This window comes from Carcharodon carcharias, chromosome 2 (genome assembly GCF_017639515.1).
Source record: "Carcharodon carcharias isolate sCarCar2 chromosome 2, sCarCar2.pri, whole genome shotgun sequence".
Classification (NCBI taxonomy): Eukaryota; Metazoa; Chordata; class Chondrichthyes; order Lamniformes; family Lamnidae; genus Carcharodon; species Carcharodon carcharias.
Genome location: NC_054468.1, coordinates 136,821,197 through 136,835,049, shown reverse-complemented (window position 1 = coordinate 136,835,049; position 13,853 = coordinate 136,821,197). Strand labels below are relative to the sequence as shown.

The following is a 13,853-nucleotide window of genomic DNA, read 5'->3' as shown; positions in this document are numbered from 1 at the left end:
AAAATTATCTTGAACACATTCCAGGAACTCTTGTCTCTCTTGTCCCTTTGCACTATTCCTAAGCCAGTCTATATTTGGATAATTGAAGTTCCCCATTATAATTACTCTATAATTCTTGCATGTCTCTGTAAATTCTTTGCAAATTTGTTTCTCTTCATCCCTTCCACTATATACTAGGTGGTCTATATACTACACCGTTTAATGTTATTGCACCTTTTTCATTCCTTACCCTCTGCTCATTCTCCAAGTCATGCTGTTTTCAACTGAGCAAGCTCCTGTGCATGCCCACACTTCAACACACGCACCTCCAGCAGGGATGCTGGGTGATAAGTGAGCAATTGATTCTGCTCTGACCCAAAGGTCAAGAGGGCCATTCTGGTGGCCTCTACTATTCAAGCTGAAACTCCGGAGACTACCCAGCCATTTGTTATTTATATAGGTCAGCCATTCGCTGGATAAATCTCATAGACTTCAGGGGGTGCTCATAATGCAAAAAATGTAGCAGCCAAATTGTGTACAGCAAGGCCCTACAAGTAGTAATATCAAAGAAAGTACTGTGGATGCTTCAAGGTCCTATAAACAGTATTGTGATAATGACCAGATAATTTGTTTTCTATTGATGATGTTGGTTGAGGGATAAATGTTGTACTCTGAAGGAACTCTCCAGCTCTTTTTTGAATAGTGTCGTTGGATCATTTACATCTACTTGAGGTTAAACAGGGTGCTGATTTAATGTCTCATCTGAAAGAGGGCACTTCTGACAGTGAAGTACCTCCTCAGTACTGCACTGAAGTGTCAGCCTAGATTTTGTACTCAAATCTCTGAGGTGAGACAACCCAGTCTTCTAAATCTACTATCTTTGTGACTCAGAGGCGAACCATGACTCACACTTTGGCCTCCATGTTTAGGGGCTGGAGTTGGGGAAAAGAGGATCAGCAGAGGGTCCACTATTCTGTGAGTCCTGCTGGAAAGTTCACTTGTATTGATGTTGGTTGTTGGTAGAAATAGATTCAGCTGTGTGGAGTTCCCACAGTGAGCCACTTAGCCAAGAAAGCAGCTGGCACCTGTCATGCAGTATCTCAATGACTCCTAGAGGAAAGAGGTGTATGGGAAGAAAGCTAGCTTATCAAATAATGTTGCCCAAGCTGAATGATGGGGAAGAAGGCACTTTATCAAAAATTTAATAAAAATCTTATGTTGTTTTGCAGATGGGGCTCTGTGTGGAATGCAAGACAATGGTCCCATTGAATACTCCAACATGTATTGTATGTGAGGCCCCTATAACGCCTCAGCTAAAGCCTGAGGCCAGCATTAGTCTCAAGGTAAACAACATGACTTGTGCTCGGAAACAAAAACAGAATTACGTGGAAAAACTCAGCAGGTCTGGCAGCATCAACGGGGAAGAAAAGAGTTGACGTTTCAAGTCCTCATGACCCTTCAACAGAACTAGGTGAATCCAAGGAAGGGGTGAAATATAAGCTGGTTTAAGGCGGGGGGGGAGTTGGGTGGGGGGAGAGAAGTGGAGGAGGGTGGTGTGGTTGTAGGGACAAGCAAGCAGTGATAGAAACAGATCATCAAAAGATGTCACAGACAAAAGAACAAAAGCACACATAGGTGTTGAAGTTGGTGATATTATCTAAACGAATGTGCTAATTAAGAATGGATGGTAGGGCACTCGACGTATAGCTCTAGTGGGGGTGGCGGGAGCATAAAAGATTTTAAAATATTTAAAAATAATGGAAATAGGTGGGAAAAGTAAAATCTATATAATTTATTGGAAAAAACAAAAGGAAGGGGGAAGAAACAGAAAGGGGGTGGGGATGGAGGAGGGAGTTCAAGACCTAAAGTTGTTGAATTCAATATTCAGTCCGGAAGGCTGTAAAGTGCCTAGTCGGAAGATGAGGTGCTGTTCCTCCAGTTTGCGTTGGGCTTCACTGGAACAATGCAGCAAACCAAGGACAGACATGTGGGCAAGAGAGCAGGGTGGAGTGTTAAAATGGCAAGCGACAGGGAGGTTTGGGTCATTCTTGTGGACAGACCGCAGGTGTTCTGCAAAGCGGTTGCCCAGTTTACGTTTGGTCTCTCCAATGTAGAGGAGACCACATTGGGAGCAATGAATACAGTAGACTAAGTTGGGAGAAATGCAAGTGAAATGCTGCTTCACTTGAAAGGAGTGTTTGGGCCCTTGGATAGTGAGGAGAGAGGAAGTTAAGGGGCAGGTGTTACATCTTTTGCGTGGGCATGGGGAGGTCCCATAGGTGGGGTTTGAGGAGTAGGGGTGATGGAGGAGTGGACCAGGGTGTCCCGGAGGGAGCGATCCCTACGGAATGCCGACAGGGGGGGTGAAGGGAATATGTGTTTGGTGGTGGCATCATGCTGGAGTTGGTGGAAATAGCGGAGGATGATCGTTTGAATGCGGAGGCTGGTGGTGTGATAAGTGAGGACAAGGGGGACCCTATCATGTTTCCGGGAGGGAGGAGAAGGCGTGAGGGCGGATGCGCGGGAGATGGGCTGGACACGGTTGAGGGCCCTGTCAACGACCGTGGGTGGAAAACCTCGGTTAAGGAAGAAGGAGGATATGTCAGAGGAACTGTTTTTGAAGGTAGCATCATCGGAACAGATGCGACGGAGGCGAAGGAACTGAGAGAATGGGATGGAGTCCTTACAGGAAGCGGGGTGTGAGGAGCTGTAGTCGAGGTAGCTGTGGGAGTCAGTAGGCTTGTAATGGATATTGGTGGACAGTCTATTACCAGAGATTGAGACAGAGAGGTCAAGGAAGGGAAGGGAAGTGTCAGAGATGGACCACGTGAAAATGATGGAGGGGTGGAGATTGGAAGCAAAATTAATAAATTTTTCTAAGTCCCGACGAGAGCATGAAGCAGCACCGAAGTAATCATCGATGTACCGGAGAAAGAGTTGTGGAAGGGGGCCGGAGTAGGACTGGAACAAGGAATGTTCCACATACCCCATAAAGAGACAGGCATAGCTGGGGCCCATGCAGGTACCCATAGCCACATCTTTTATTTGGAGGAAGTGAGAGGAGTTGAAGGAGAAATTGTTCAATGTGAGAACAAGTTCAGCCAGACAGAGGAGAGTAGTGGTGGATGGGGATTGTTCAGGCCTCTGTTCAAGGAAGAAACTAAGGGCCCTCAGCTCATCCAGGTGGGGGATGGAGGTGTAGAGGGATTGGACGTCCATGGTGAAGAGGAAGCGGTTGGGGTCAGGGAACTGGAAATTGTTGATGTGACGTAAGGTGTGAGAGGAATCACGGATGTAGGTGGGAAGGGACTGGACAAGGGGGGAGAGCAGTGAGTCAAGATAACGAGAAATGAGTTCTGTGGGGCAGCAGCAAGCTGACATGATCGGTCACCGGGACAATTCTGTTTGTGGATTTTGGGTAGGAGGTAGAAGCGGGCCGTCCGAGGTTGGGCGACTATCAGGTTGGAAGCTGTGGGAGGAAGATCCCCAGAGGAGATGAGGTCAGTGACAGTCCTGGAAACAATGGCTTGATGTTCCTTGGCGGGGTCATGGTCCAGGGAGAGGTAGGAGGAAGTATCTGCGAGTTGACGCTCAGGCTCCGCGAGGTAGAGGTCAGTGCGCCAGACAACAACAGCACCACCCTTGTCAGTGGGTTTGATGACAATGTGAGGGTTGGACCTGAGAGAATGGAGTGCAGTAAGTTCAGAGAGAGAGAGATTAGAATGGGTGAGAGGAGCAGAGAAATTGAGACGACTAATGTCGCGCCGACAGTTCTCAATGAAAAGATCAAGAGAAGGTAAGAATCCAGAGGGAGGGGTCCAGGTGGAGGGAGAATATTGGAGGTGGGTAAAAGGATCCGTTGAACGGGGAGAGGACTCCTGCCCAAAGAAGTGAGCCCGGAGACGAAGACGGCGGAAGAAGAGTTCAGCATCGTGCCGAGCCCAAAATTCATTGAGGTGAGGGCGTAAGGGTATGAAACTAAGTTCTTTGCTGAGCACTGAACGTTCAGCATCAGAGAGGAGAAGGTCAGTGGGTATAGTGAATACACGGATGGGGCTGGGATTGGAAGATGGGGTGGGGACGGAGGGACAGGCAGGGGTGGAGGGTCCTAGATGGGTGTTGGTCTTGAACTCCCTCCTCCATCCCCACCCCCTTTCTGTTTCTTCCCCGTTCCTTTTGTTTTTTCCAATAAATTATATAGATTTTTCTTTTCCCACCTATTTCCATTTTTAAATATTTTTAAATCTTTTATACTCCCCCCACCCCCACTAGAGCTATACGTCGAGTGCCCTACCATCCATTCTTAATTAGCACATTCGTTTAGATAATATCACCAACATCAACACCTATGTGTTCTTTTGTCTGTGACATCTTTTGATGATCTGCTTCTATCACTGCTTGCTTGTCCCTACAACCACACCACCCCCCTCCACTTCTCTCCCCCCACCCAACCCCCCGCCCTGATAAACCAGCTTATATTTCACCCCTTCCTTGGATTCACCTAGTTCTGTTGAAAGGTCATGAGGACTCGAAATGTCAACTCTTTTCTTCTCCGCCGATACTGCCAGGCCTGCTGAGTTTTTCCAGGTAATTCTGTTTTTCTTTGGATTTCCAGCATCCGCAGTTTTTTGTTTTTATGACTTGTGCTTGGTGTGTGAGAAATAGACACACAAAACAAGCTTTGCTGATTTTTCATACAGTTGGAACAACTTCATTGATTGAAGGAGGGCATTCGCTGAATATTGAACTTTTCAATTAAACTTCACAAAATTCAATGTGCTGAATAGCTGGCCATCAAAAATGAAAAGTTTCTTTGGTACTGTCAGTGAGTGTCACGAATACATCTGATAAATAAATGAATCATCATATTCCCCAAATAATGTTTAAAAATATTTGGGGGATGCGGAGTATATCTCACTTTACAAAATAATAGTGTTACTGAGGATGGTTTTTCCAGGGGTAATTTTCAGCATTAGTGGGGGTGGGGAACTGACAGAGGATTTTTCAATGTAAGCATAAGAAGTAATTTATGAAAATTCCCCCTCTTTTGTACAAGAGTGTGGTCCATTGGACATTAATACATTCTGATATGTGCATTTTTATGTACGGTAGGTTGTTAAGTTATACAATGCTTTTTAAATAGAACAAGATTATCTGTCGATCGTGTGGAACAGGCAACCCAGCTAATGTCCAGCACTGCTTAATTTGTGAGACCAGGCTGTCAAGATCACTGAAAGTAAGTGACTGTCATTCTGCTTAATGAGTTTATTAGACATGGAGCTGAGAAACTTGTGATTTTCCCTGCTAACTGCAATACCGAGAGAGTGCTGCACAGTTGATGCTGCCTTTCAGATGAGGGTTAAACTGAGGCTGTGCCCTTGAGGGTTGATATAAAAGATCCCCTGGCACTATTTTGAAGAAGAGCAAGGGAGTTCTCCCCGTATCCTGATCCATAATTAACCCTCAACCACCATCACTAAAAGGTAACCTGTAAGTTCCAGAATGATCGTTATCACATTGCTGTTTGTGTTACCTTGCAGTGTGCAAACTGGCTTCTCGGTTTCCCACTTGCAACAGTGGATACACTTCAAAGCTACTCATTGGCTATAAAGTGCTTTGGGACATCCTGAGGTTGTGAAGGCGCTATATAAATGCAATTCTTTCCTTTTTCTAATTCACGAAGTCCAGTCTGACAATCACGTAGCAACACAAGCTGTGCAAAAATTCCATAGGTTCTTTCTTGGAATTCCCAAGTTGAGGAAGGAGCTTTGGTTTGGCATAACAAAAGGGAGCTAGTTGAGAGCTAGAAGCTGGTAATATTTAATCAGATAATGGTTCCCAAAATTGTGCCATTGAAGACTGTTAGAAGTCACCCAGAACCTTGCACTTTGTAGCCATGGGTTTCTTTTGGGGGAGGGAGAGTTAACTGTAATTGTGTTTTCAAGGTCATTTCCCGGAAGATGTCCCTTTGGTAGCATTATTCTGGAACTTACAGATCTTAGCCAGGCATTTCAAAAAGCAATGCTTTCTGCAGCACCATTCAGTAGCTTATAGGCACTGAGGTAGATCTTTATTTTGTATGATGGTGTAAAACTGGTGATATCATGTCAGCAGTCCATTTTGCATCTTCCATTGAAACCCATGGAAATGAAAATGTAAAGATGTGTAAAAGGAGCTGCTGACTTGCTATTGCCCATTTTACAATTATGTGCAAGAGTCAAGATCTGTCTCACTCAGCACAAGCTGGTGAGCAGAAGGACAGGTTGGGGCATTCAGCCGAGTGCAAGGCCCCAGTCTCCTTGACGTAGGAGAAGCAACAGCTTTGACCGGGAGGCCAACCATTAGCAAAGGAATCGTGCACGTGACCCAGGATAGCTTGTCAGACTACAACTTGCAGCTGCAATTGGCTACACATAGAATGCATTGTGTTAGCAGACTGGCATATGTAGAAGAAGAATAAAATTGGATTCCCTCTGTAAGCTACTTTAAGGCCAGAATCTTCTGCTTGGCGTGTGGGGGCGGGCACTCCGACGCGTAAAATGATGCATGGTGACATTGGGCATGTGCCCCGACGTCACCACGCATCATTCTGATCATCTGTTCAGTGGGCGCGCACCGAAGTCAGCTGTGCGCCCGCCGAACTGTCAAAGGCCTGTCAAGGCCATTAATAATCTAATTAAAGTAGTTGTCAGGGCTGCCCATCCAACCGTAAGGTTGGCGGGCAGGCACAGAGCCCAGGCGGCCTTTGCATTTCTCATGGAACCTCATCCACGGGTGGGATGAGGTTTCATGAAGGGTTTATAACTTAAATAAAAAATATTATTAAAATTCATAAACATGTCCCAGCTCATGTGACACTGTCACATGAGGGGACATGTCTGAATAATTATTTTTATTTTTTTATTCAATTTTTCAAGATGAAATTAATCTCCCTGAGGCAGCTCTGTGCCTCAGGGAGATTTCTGCGTTCTTTTGCACAGGCCCTGACTCTCCCTCCTCCCCCTTCCCGCACAAGGAGCTCTGAGTGCTTCTGGGTGCGCGTCACGCTGGGCAGGCCTTAATTGACCCGGCCACGTAAAACGGCGGAGCGCAGCTGATCGCAGGCAGTGATTGACTCTGCGCCCGCTCCCAACCGCCTGCCCGCCAGGGAGAAAATTCTCCCCTAAATTTTGAAGACATTGTTAAAAATAATTACTTAAATACAGATTACAGCATAAGAAGTGGAATAAAATTTCACTTAATTACCTGGTGTGCCCTTAGGTGTTTGTGTAGATTTTTAAGAAACACCTGTTGTTATTTGCAACTATTATAACTTCGCCCCAGAGGGTAGCAGTGGAAGGGTGCTTTTCTAAATGGAGAGCTGTGACTAATGGAGTTCTGCAGGGATCAATGCTGGGACCTTTGCTGTTTGTAGTATACATAAATGATTTGGAGGAAAATGTAACTGGGCTAATTAGTAAGTTTGCAGACGACACTAAGGTTGAAGGAGTTGCAGATAGTGAAGAGGATTGTCAGGATACACGGGATATTAAAACAAAAAAACTGCAGATGCTGGAAATCCAAAACAAAAACAGAATTACCTGGAAAAACTCAGCAGGTCTGGCAGCATCGGCGGAGAAGAAAAGAGTTGACGTTTCGAGTCCTCATGACCCTTCGACAGAACTTGAGTTCGAGTCCAAGAAAGAGTTGAAATATAAGCTGGTTTAAGGTGTATGGGGGGGTGCGGAGAGAGAGAGAGAGAAGTGGAGGGGGGGGGTGTGGTTGTAGGGACAAACAAGCAGTGATAGAAGCAGATCATCAAAAGATGTCAACAACAATAGAACAAATGAACACATAGGTGTTAAAGTTGGTGATATTATCTAAACATCTACATCAACAATTTCCAGTTCCCTGGCCCCAACCGCTTCCTCTTCACCATGGACGTCCAATCCCTCTACACCTCCATCCCCCACCAGGATGGTCTGAGGGCTCTTAGCTTCTTCCTCGAACAGAGGCCCGAACAATCCCCATCCATCACTACTCACCTCCGTCTGGCTGAACTTGTTCTCACATTGAACAATTTCTCCTTCAACTCCTCTCACTTCCTCCAAATAAAAGGTGTGGCTATGGGTACCCGCATGGGCCCCAGCTATGCCTGTCTCTTTATGGGGTATGTGGAACATTCCTTGTTCCAGTCCTACTCCGGCCCCCTTCCACAACTCTTTCTCCGGTACATCGATGATTACTTCGGTGCTGCTTCATGCTTTCATCGGGACTTAGAAAAATTTATTAATTTTGCTTCCAATCTCCACCCCTCCATCATTTTCACGTGGTCCATCTCTGACACTTCCCTTCCATTCCTTGACCTCTCTGTCTCAATCTCTGGTGATAGACTGTCCACCAATATCCATTACAAACCCACCGACTCCCACAGCTACCTCGACTACAGCTCCTCACACCCCGCTTCCTGTAAGGACTCCATCCCATTCTCTCAGTTCCTTCGCCTCCGTGCATCTGTTCCGATGATGCGACCTTCAAAAACAGTTCCTCTGACATATCCTCCTTCTTCCTTAACCGAGGTTTTCCACCCACAGTCGTTGACAGGGCCCTCAACCGTGTCCGGCCCATCTCCCGCGCATCCGCCCTCACGCCTTCTCCTCCCTCCCAGAAACATGATAGGGTCCCCCTTGTCCTCACTTATTACCCCACCAGCCTCCGCATTCAAAGGATCATCCTCCGCCATTTCCGCCAACTCCAGCATGATGCCACCACCAAACACATCTTCCCTTCACCCCCCCTGTCGGCATTCCATAGGGATCGCTCCCTCCGGGACACCCTTGTCCACTCCTCCATCACCCCCTACTCCTCAACCCCCTCCTATGGCACCACCCCATGCCCACGCAAAAGATGCAACACCTGCCCCTTCACTTTCTCTCTCCTCACCATCCAAGGGCCCAAACACTCCTTTCAAGTGAAGCAGCATTTCACTTGCATTTCCCCCAACTTATTCTACTGCATTCGTTGCTCCCAATGTGGTCTCCTCTACATTGGAGAGACCAAACGTAAACTGGGCGACCGCTTTGCAGAACACCTGCGGTCTGTCCGCAAGAATGACCCAAACCTCCCTGTCGCTTGCCATTTTAACACTCCACCCTGCTCTCTTGCCCACATGTCTGTCCTTGGTTTGCTGCATTGTTCCAGTGAAGCCCAACGCAAACTGGAGGAACAACACCTCATCTTCCGACTAGGCACTTTACAACCTTCCGGACTGAATATTGAATTCAGCAACTTTAAGTCTTGAACTCCCTCCTCCATCCCCACCCCCTTTCTGTTTCCCCCTTCCTTTTTTTTCCAATAAATTATATAGATTTTTCTTTTCCCACCTATTTCCATTATTTTTAAATATTTTAAAATCTTTTATGCTCCCTCCACCCCCACTAGAGCTATACCTTGAGTGCCCTACCATCCATTCTTAATTAGCACATTCGTTTAGATAATATCACCAACTTTAACACCTATGTGTTCTTTTGTTCTATTGTTGTTGACATCTTTTGATGATCTGCTTCTATCACTGCTTGTTTGTCCCTACAACCACACCCCCCCTCCACTTCTCTCTCTCTCTCTCTCTCTCTCCGCCGCCCCCCCCCCCACACACCTTAAACCAGCTTATGTTTCAACTCTTTCTTGGACTCGAACTCAAGTTCTGTCGAAGGGTCATGAGGACTCGAAACTCTTCATACACGGGATATAGTTCGGTTGGAGTCTTGGACGGAGAAATGGCAGGTGGAATTTAATCCAGACAAATGCGAGGTAATGCATTTTGGAAGGTCTAATACAGGCAGGAATTATACAGTAAATGGCAGAACCCTTAAGTGCATTGACGTGCAGAGGGATCTGGGTGTACAGGTCCACAGGTCACTGAAAGTGGCAACGCAGGTGGGTAAGGTCAGGAAGGCATATGGCATGCTTGCCTTCATTGGCAGGGATATTGAGTATAAAAGATGGGAAGTCACACTGCAGCTGTATGGAACCTTGGTTAGGCCACACTTGGAATATTGTGTGCAATTCTGGTCGCCACATTATCAGAAGGATATGGAGGCGTTGGAGAGGGTGCAGAGGAGCTTTACCAGGATGCTGCCTGGTCTGGAGGTTATTAGCTATGAGGAGAGGTTGGAGAAACTCGGATTGTTCTCACTAGAGCAACAGAGATTGAGGGGTGACTTGATAGAAGTTTACAGAATTATGAGTGGCATGGACAGAGTAGATAGTCAGAAGTTTTTTCCCAGGGTGGAAGAGTCAATTACTAGGGGACATAGATTTAAGGTGAGAGGAGAAAACTATAGAGGAGATGTGCGGGGTAAGTTTTTTACGCAGAGGGTAGTGAGTGTCTGGAATTCGCTGCCAGAGGAGGTGGTGGAAGCAGGTACGATAGTGGTGTTTAAGAGGCAGCTTGACAAATACATGAATAGGATAGGAATAGAGGGATACGGACCCCGGAAGTGCAAAATGTTTTATTTGATGGGCAATATGATCAGCGCAGGCTTGGAGGGCCTTTGTTCTTTGTTCTTTGTTCAATGCATATGAATTTTTAAGTTATAAAATATATCAAGACCAGTCTTGTTCATACTTAACAATGCAAATTAATTACAGGATTCAGTGGTGGGAATGAAACATTGCAGATCTATGGGTATAAAACAGGAGAGTGGGCTAACAGAATATATGTAATGCAGAGGCACAATGGCCAAATGGCCTTCTGTACTGTATCATTCCATGAACATGAGACGATGACATCAAACTGTCCACAATATGGAACTAAGTTGGGGGTTTCACTCAGGTGCCACAAAATGACTGGTACATGAAACAAAATGTAATATTGGAGAATTACAGTGAACCCAACTGTAATGACTCGAGTTAGATTGTTAGGGCAGAGCAGAGGGAGCAAGCCTCTACACTAATCTATACCCTACTTGAACTGCAAGTATTTGATACAGATTTTGGGTGTCAGATGTAGGAAAATGTTTTATTCCCCAGCTCCAAATCCCCTGCCTTTAATAAACATGAAAACAAAATTTGCTCCCTAATTCAAAAATAAATGTTTCCAGCTTCATTTATGCGAAGCCAACAAAGGAAGAGGAGCACCTCTTCCAGCCCTTCAATCCTGCTCTGCCTTTCAATTGGATCATGGCTGATCTGTGCCTCCAAGTCCATTTTCCCTTTGTACCTTTACCTAACAAAATCTTATTAACCTCAGTCTTAAAAACTCCAATTATTCCAACATTCACAGGGTTTTAGGAGAGAGAATTTCACACTTCTACTACCATTTGCGTGAAGAAAGTTTTCCTTATTTTCCTCCTAAATGGTCTAATTCTAATTTTATGGTTGTGTCCCTTTGTTCTGAATTTTCCATTCATGGGAAGTAGTTTCTCTGTATCTACCCTTTTTGTACCTTTTTACCATTTTAAACACCTTCAACCTTTTAAACTCAAAGAAAAGAAGCCAAGTTTACACAATAAAATGAACAGAAGTTAAATAGGTTGGTCCATTATTTCACATAGTGACCACAACAAAGTTTCTATTTTGTTCTGCATTGCACTGAAATTGTCTCTGAATTTACTGGTTAATTTTTTTTCTCCCCCCGCACCCTCTAAAACAGCCACATTTTAGTGGAGATTCCACCCCATCATTACCAAGTCAAGAAGGGAAGATGCTGGCATGTTCCAAATGCGGGCGGGTTAACAATACTGATGCTCGATTCTGCGACTGGTGTGGAGCCAAGGTATGCAAGATACACTAAGCGATAGACTCAGCAGTCAGAGTTTTCACACTTTTGGTCACCTGTCCTCATCTCCTTATGTGGCTCAACCTCAAAATTTGTCTGATAACGCTCCCATGAAGCTCCTTGCAATGACATTTCACTACATTAAACACACTATATAAATGCAGGTTGTTGTTGAAACAACCTGAGAAGAGTTGGAAGGCTTTCCTCAAGCAAGAGAACTAGATTGTCAGTCAAGCCATCCACTCTTGCATAAGGTGGCCGACCATGTTGTGGCAGTCTCAGGTGCCCCTTCCGCCCTCTCTGACCTTTCTGAGTTCTTGTCCTGAGTCCAAATGCAAATGGAAATCAGGCACCTTCTCCCAAAAGTTACTCAGGACTGACTCAGGCAGAAATCGGCTGCTTCAGCCTGAAAATGGAAGAGCTGTACTTAGGTCTTCATTGATGCAGTCCAAGCTTCTGATGGGGCTGTGGTACATTGAGCAGCGTGAAAGGTGAGTGGAGTGGCAGTAGGAGATGTAATTTGAAGATGCATTCACTGACCTTGACTATCCATGTGAGATCATTGAACTTCCTCTGGCACCACAGCCAGATCCTCATGGCCAAACTCCAGAATTAACCTCCTACTCCTATTCCTTCACAGGGTGTGCCCTGGGAGCCTCCTTACCCACTGTGTAAATATGGTCTCTCTCTTCCTTTTGACCTCATTACTCTGGCCTCTAGTGTCATATCTAAGAACCTGGGAGCCCTGTCTCTCTACACTGCGGCCCCATTAATAGTAGTTGTATTCCTTCTTCCCAGGAAAGCCTTTTGGATACTCTTGCAGCAGCTGCTATAGCCTGAGTGCACTTCCCCTTTAAGAATTGCAAGCTAGCTGTACGGTAGTAATGCATACTGCTTGGTCCCCTGCTAAGCATGCAGCCAGCCAGCAGCATATATCATGGTGAACTGTACACTACAATCATGCTGATAACCAGGCAGCACAAGGTTCAATGGGACCAGATGCAGGGTAATCGCCCATCACAATCCTTGTTCTCTATATCAGGTCTTTCTTCCGCTAATGTTTCAGGTTTAGACCCATTGTTCAAAATATTTTTTGACTAAGGAGCTGCACTCAAAATAGAGTTATTTACAGCAAAGAAGGAGATCATTCTGTCTATTGAGTCCATTCCGGCTCCAGTCAGTCCCATCCTCCAGCTTGGTCCTTGTAGCCCTCCAAGTTTATTTCCTTCAAGTGCCCATCCAATTTCTTTTTGAAAACCATTGATTATTTTTGCATCCACCATCCTCATGGACAGCAAGTTCCAGGTCATTACTGCTCCCTGTGTAAAAAAGTTCTTCCTCACATTCCTCTGCACCTTTTGCGCAAAATCTGAAATGTTCAGGTGCTCTCTCTACAGACACTGCCTAACCAGTTCAGTGTTCCTGGTATTTTCTGCTTTTGTTTCTGATTTTCAGCATCTGTAGTATTTTTTCTTATTGTGGTACTGTCAGGGGTGCTATTTTATATGATACTTTAAACCAAGGTCCTGTCTACATTCTCAAATGGATATAAAAGATCCGAAAGCACTATTACCGAAAGGAGAGGATTTTTCCCTGGTTCCCTAGTCAACATTAATCCTTCAACTACCATCACTAAAATATGTTATTTGGCCATTGTCACACTGCTGTTTGTAAGACTTTGTTGTGTGCAATTCGCTGCCATGTTTCCTACATTGTAACATTGGCCACAACTCACAAGATATTTTATCGGTTGTAAAGGGCTTTGGATGTCATGAGAACGTGGACAATGTTAAATAAATGTAACCCTTTCTTTTCTTCTAGCCTGGTCCCCCTATGAGCTACCTCAGCTGCTCAAAGTGTGGAGCAACCAACCATCCATGTGCTCGTTTCTGTGGTTCCTGTGGCCTTTACCTGGAGCCCCCTATGCGGGTGGATTCTCGTAACAGTGCATTATTTGGTTCTGGCCAATCCACAGTCCTAGCTGAGGTAGGTCCTATTAAATAACCCTCCCCAACTCCATCAAAAGCAGCCAGATTCCTGTGCTTCTTATTTGATTCACTTGAAGACCAAAATAGATTGCACCGCCATATAAATCTACTCATAGGATCACTAGCCC

The 13,853-nt window shown here is 45.3% G+C and overlaps 1 protein-coding gene across 6 annotated transcripts in view; it reads left to right on the top strand.

Annotated features, from left to right (window-relative positions):
- dzank1 (double zinc ribbon and ankyrin repeat domains 1) overlaps positions 1–13,853 on the top strand; it is a 131,901-nt gene that overhangs the window by 48,303 nt on the left and 69,745 nt on the right. For all 6 annotated transcript variants that reach the window (XR_005941732.1, XM_041177442.1, XM_041177458.1 and 3 more), the window contains exons 9-12: positions 1,209–1,322; positions 5,123–5,215; positions 11,612–11,734; positions 13,559–13,723. Coding sequence is in view for 5 of the 6 variants with exons in the window: in XM_041177442.1 (XP_041033376.1) it covers positions 1,209–1,322; positions 5,123–5,215; positions 11,612–11,734; positions 13,559–13,723 (495 nt within the window). In the remaining variant the exon portion in view is untranslated. The remainder of the gene's footprint in view (positions 1–1,208; positions 1,323–5,122; positions 5,216–11,611; positions 11,735–13,558; positions 13,724–13,853) is intronic.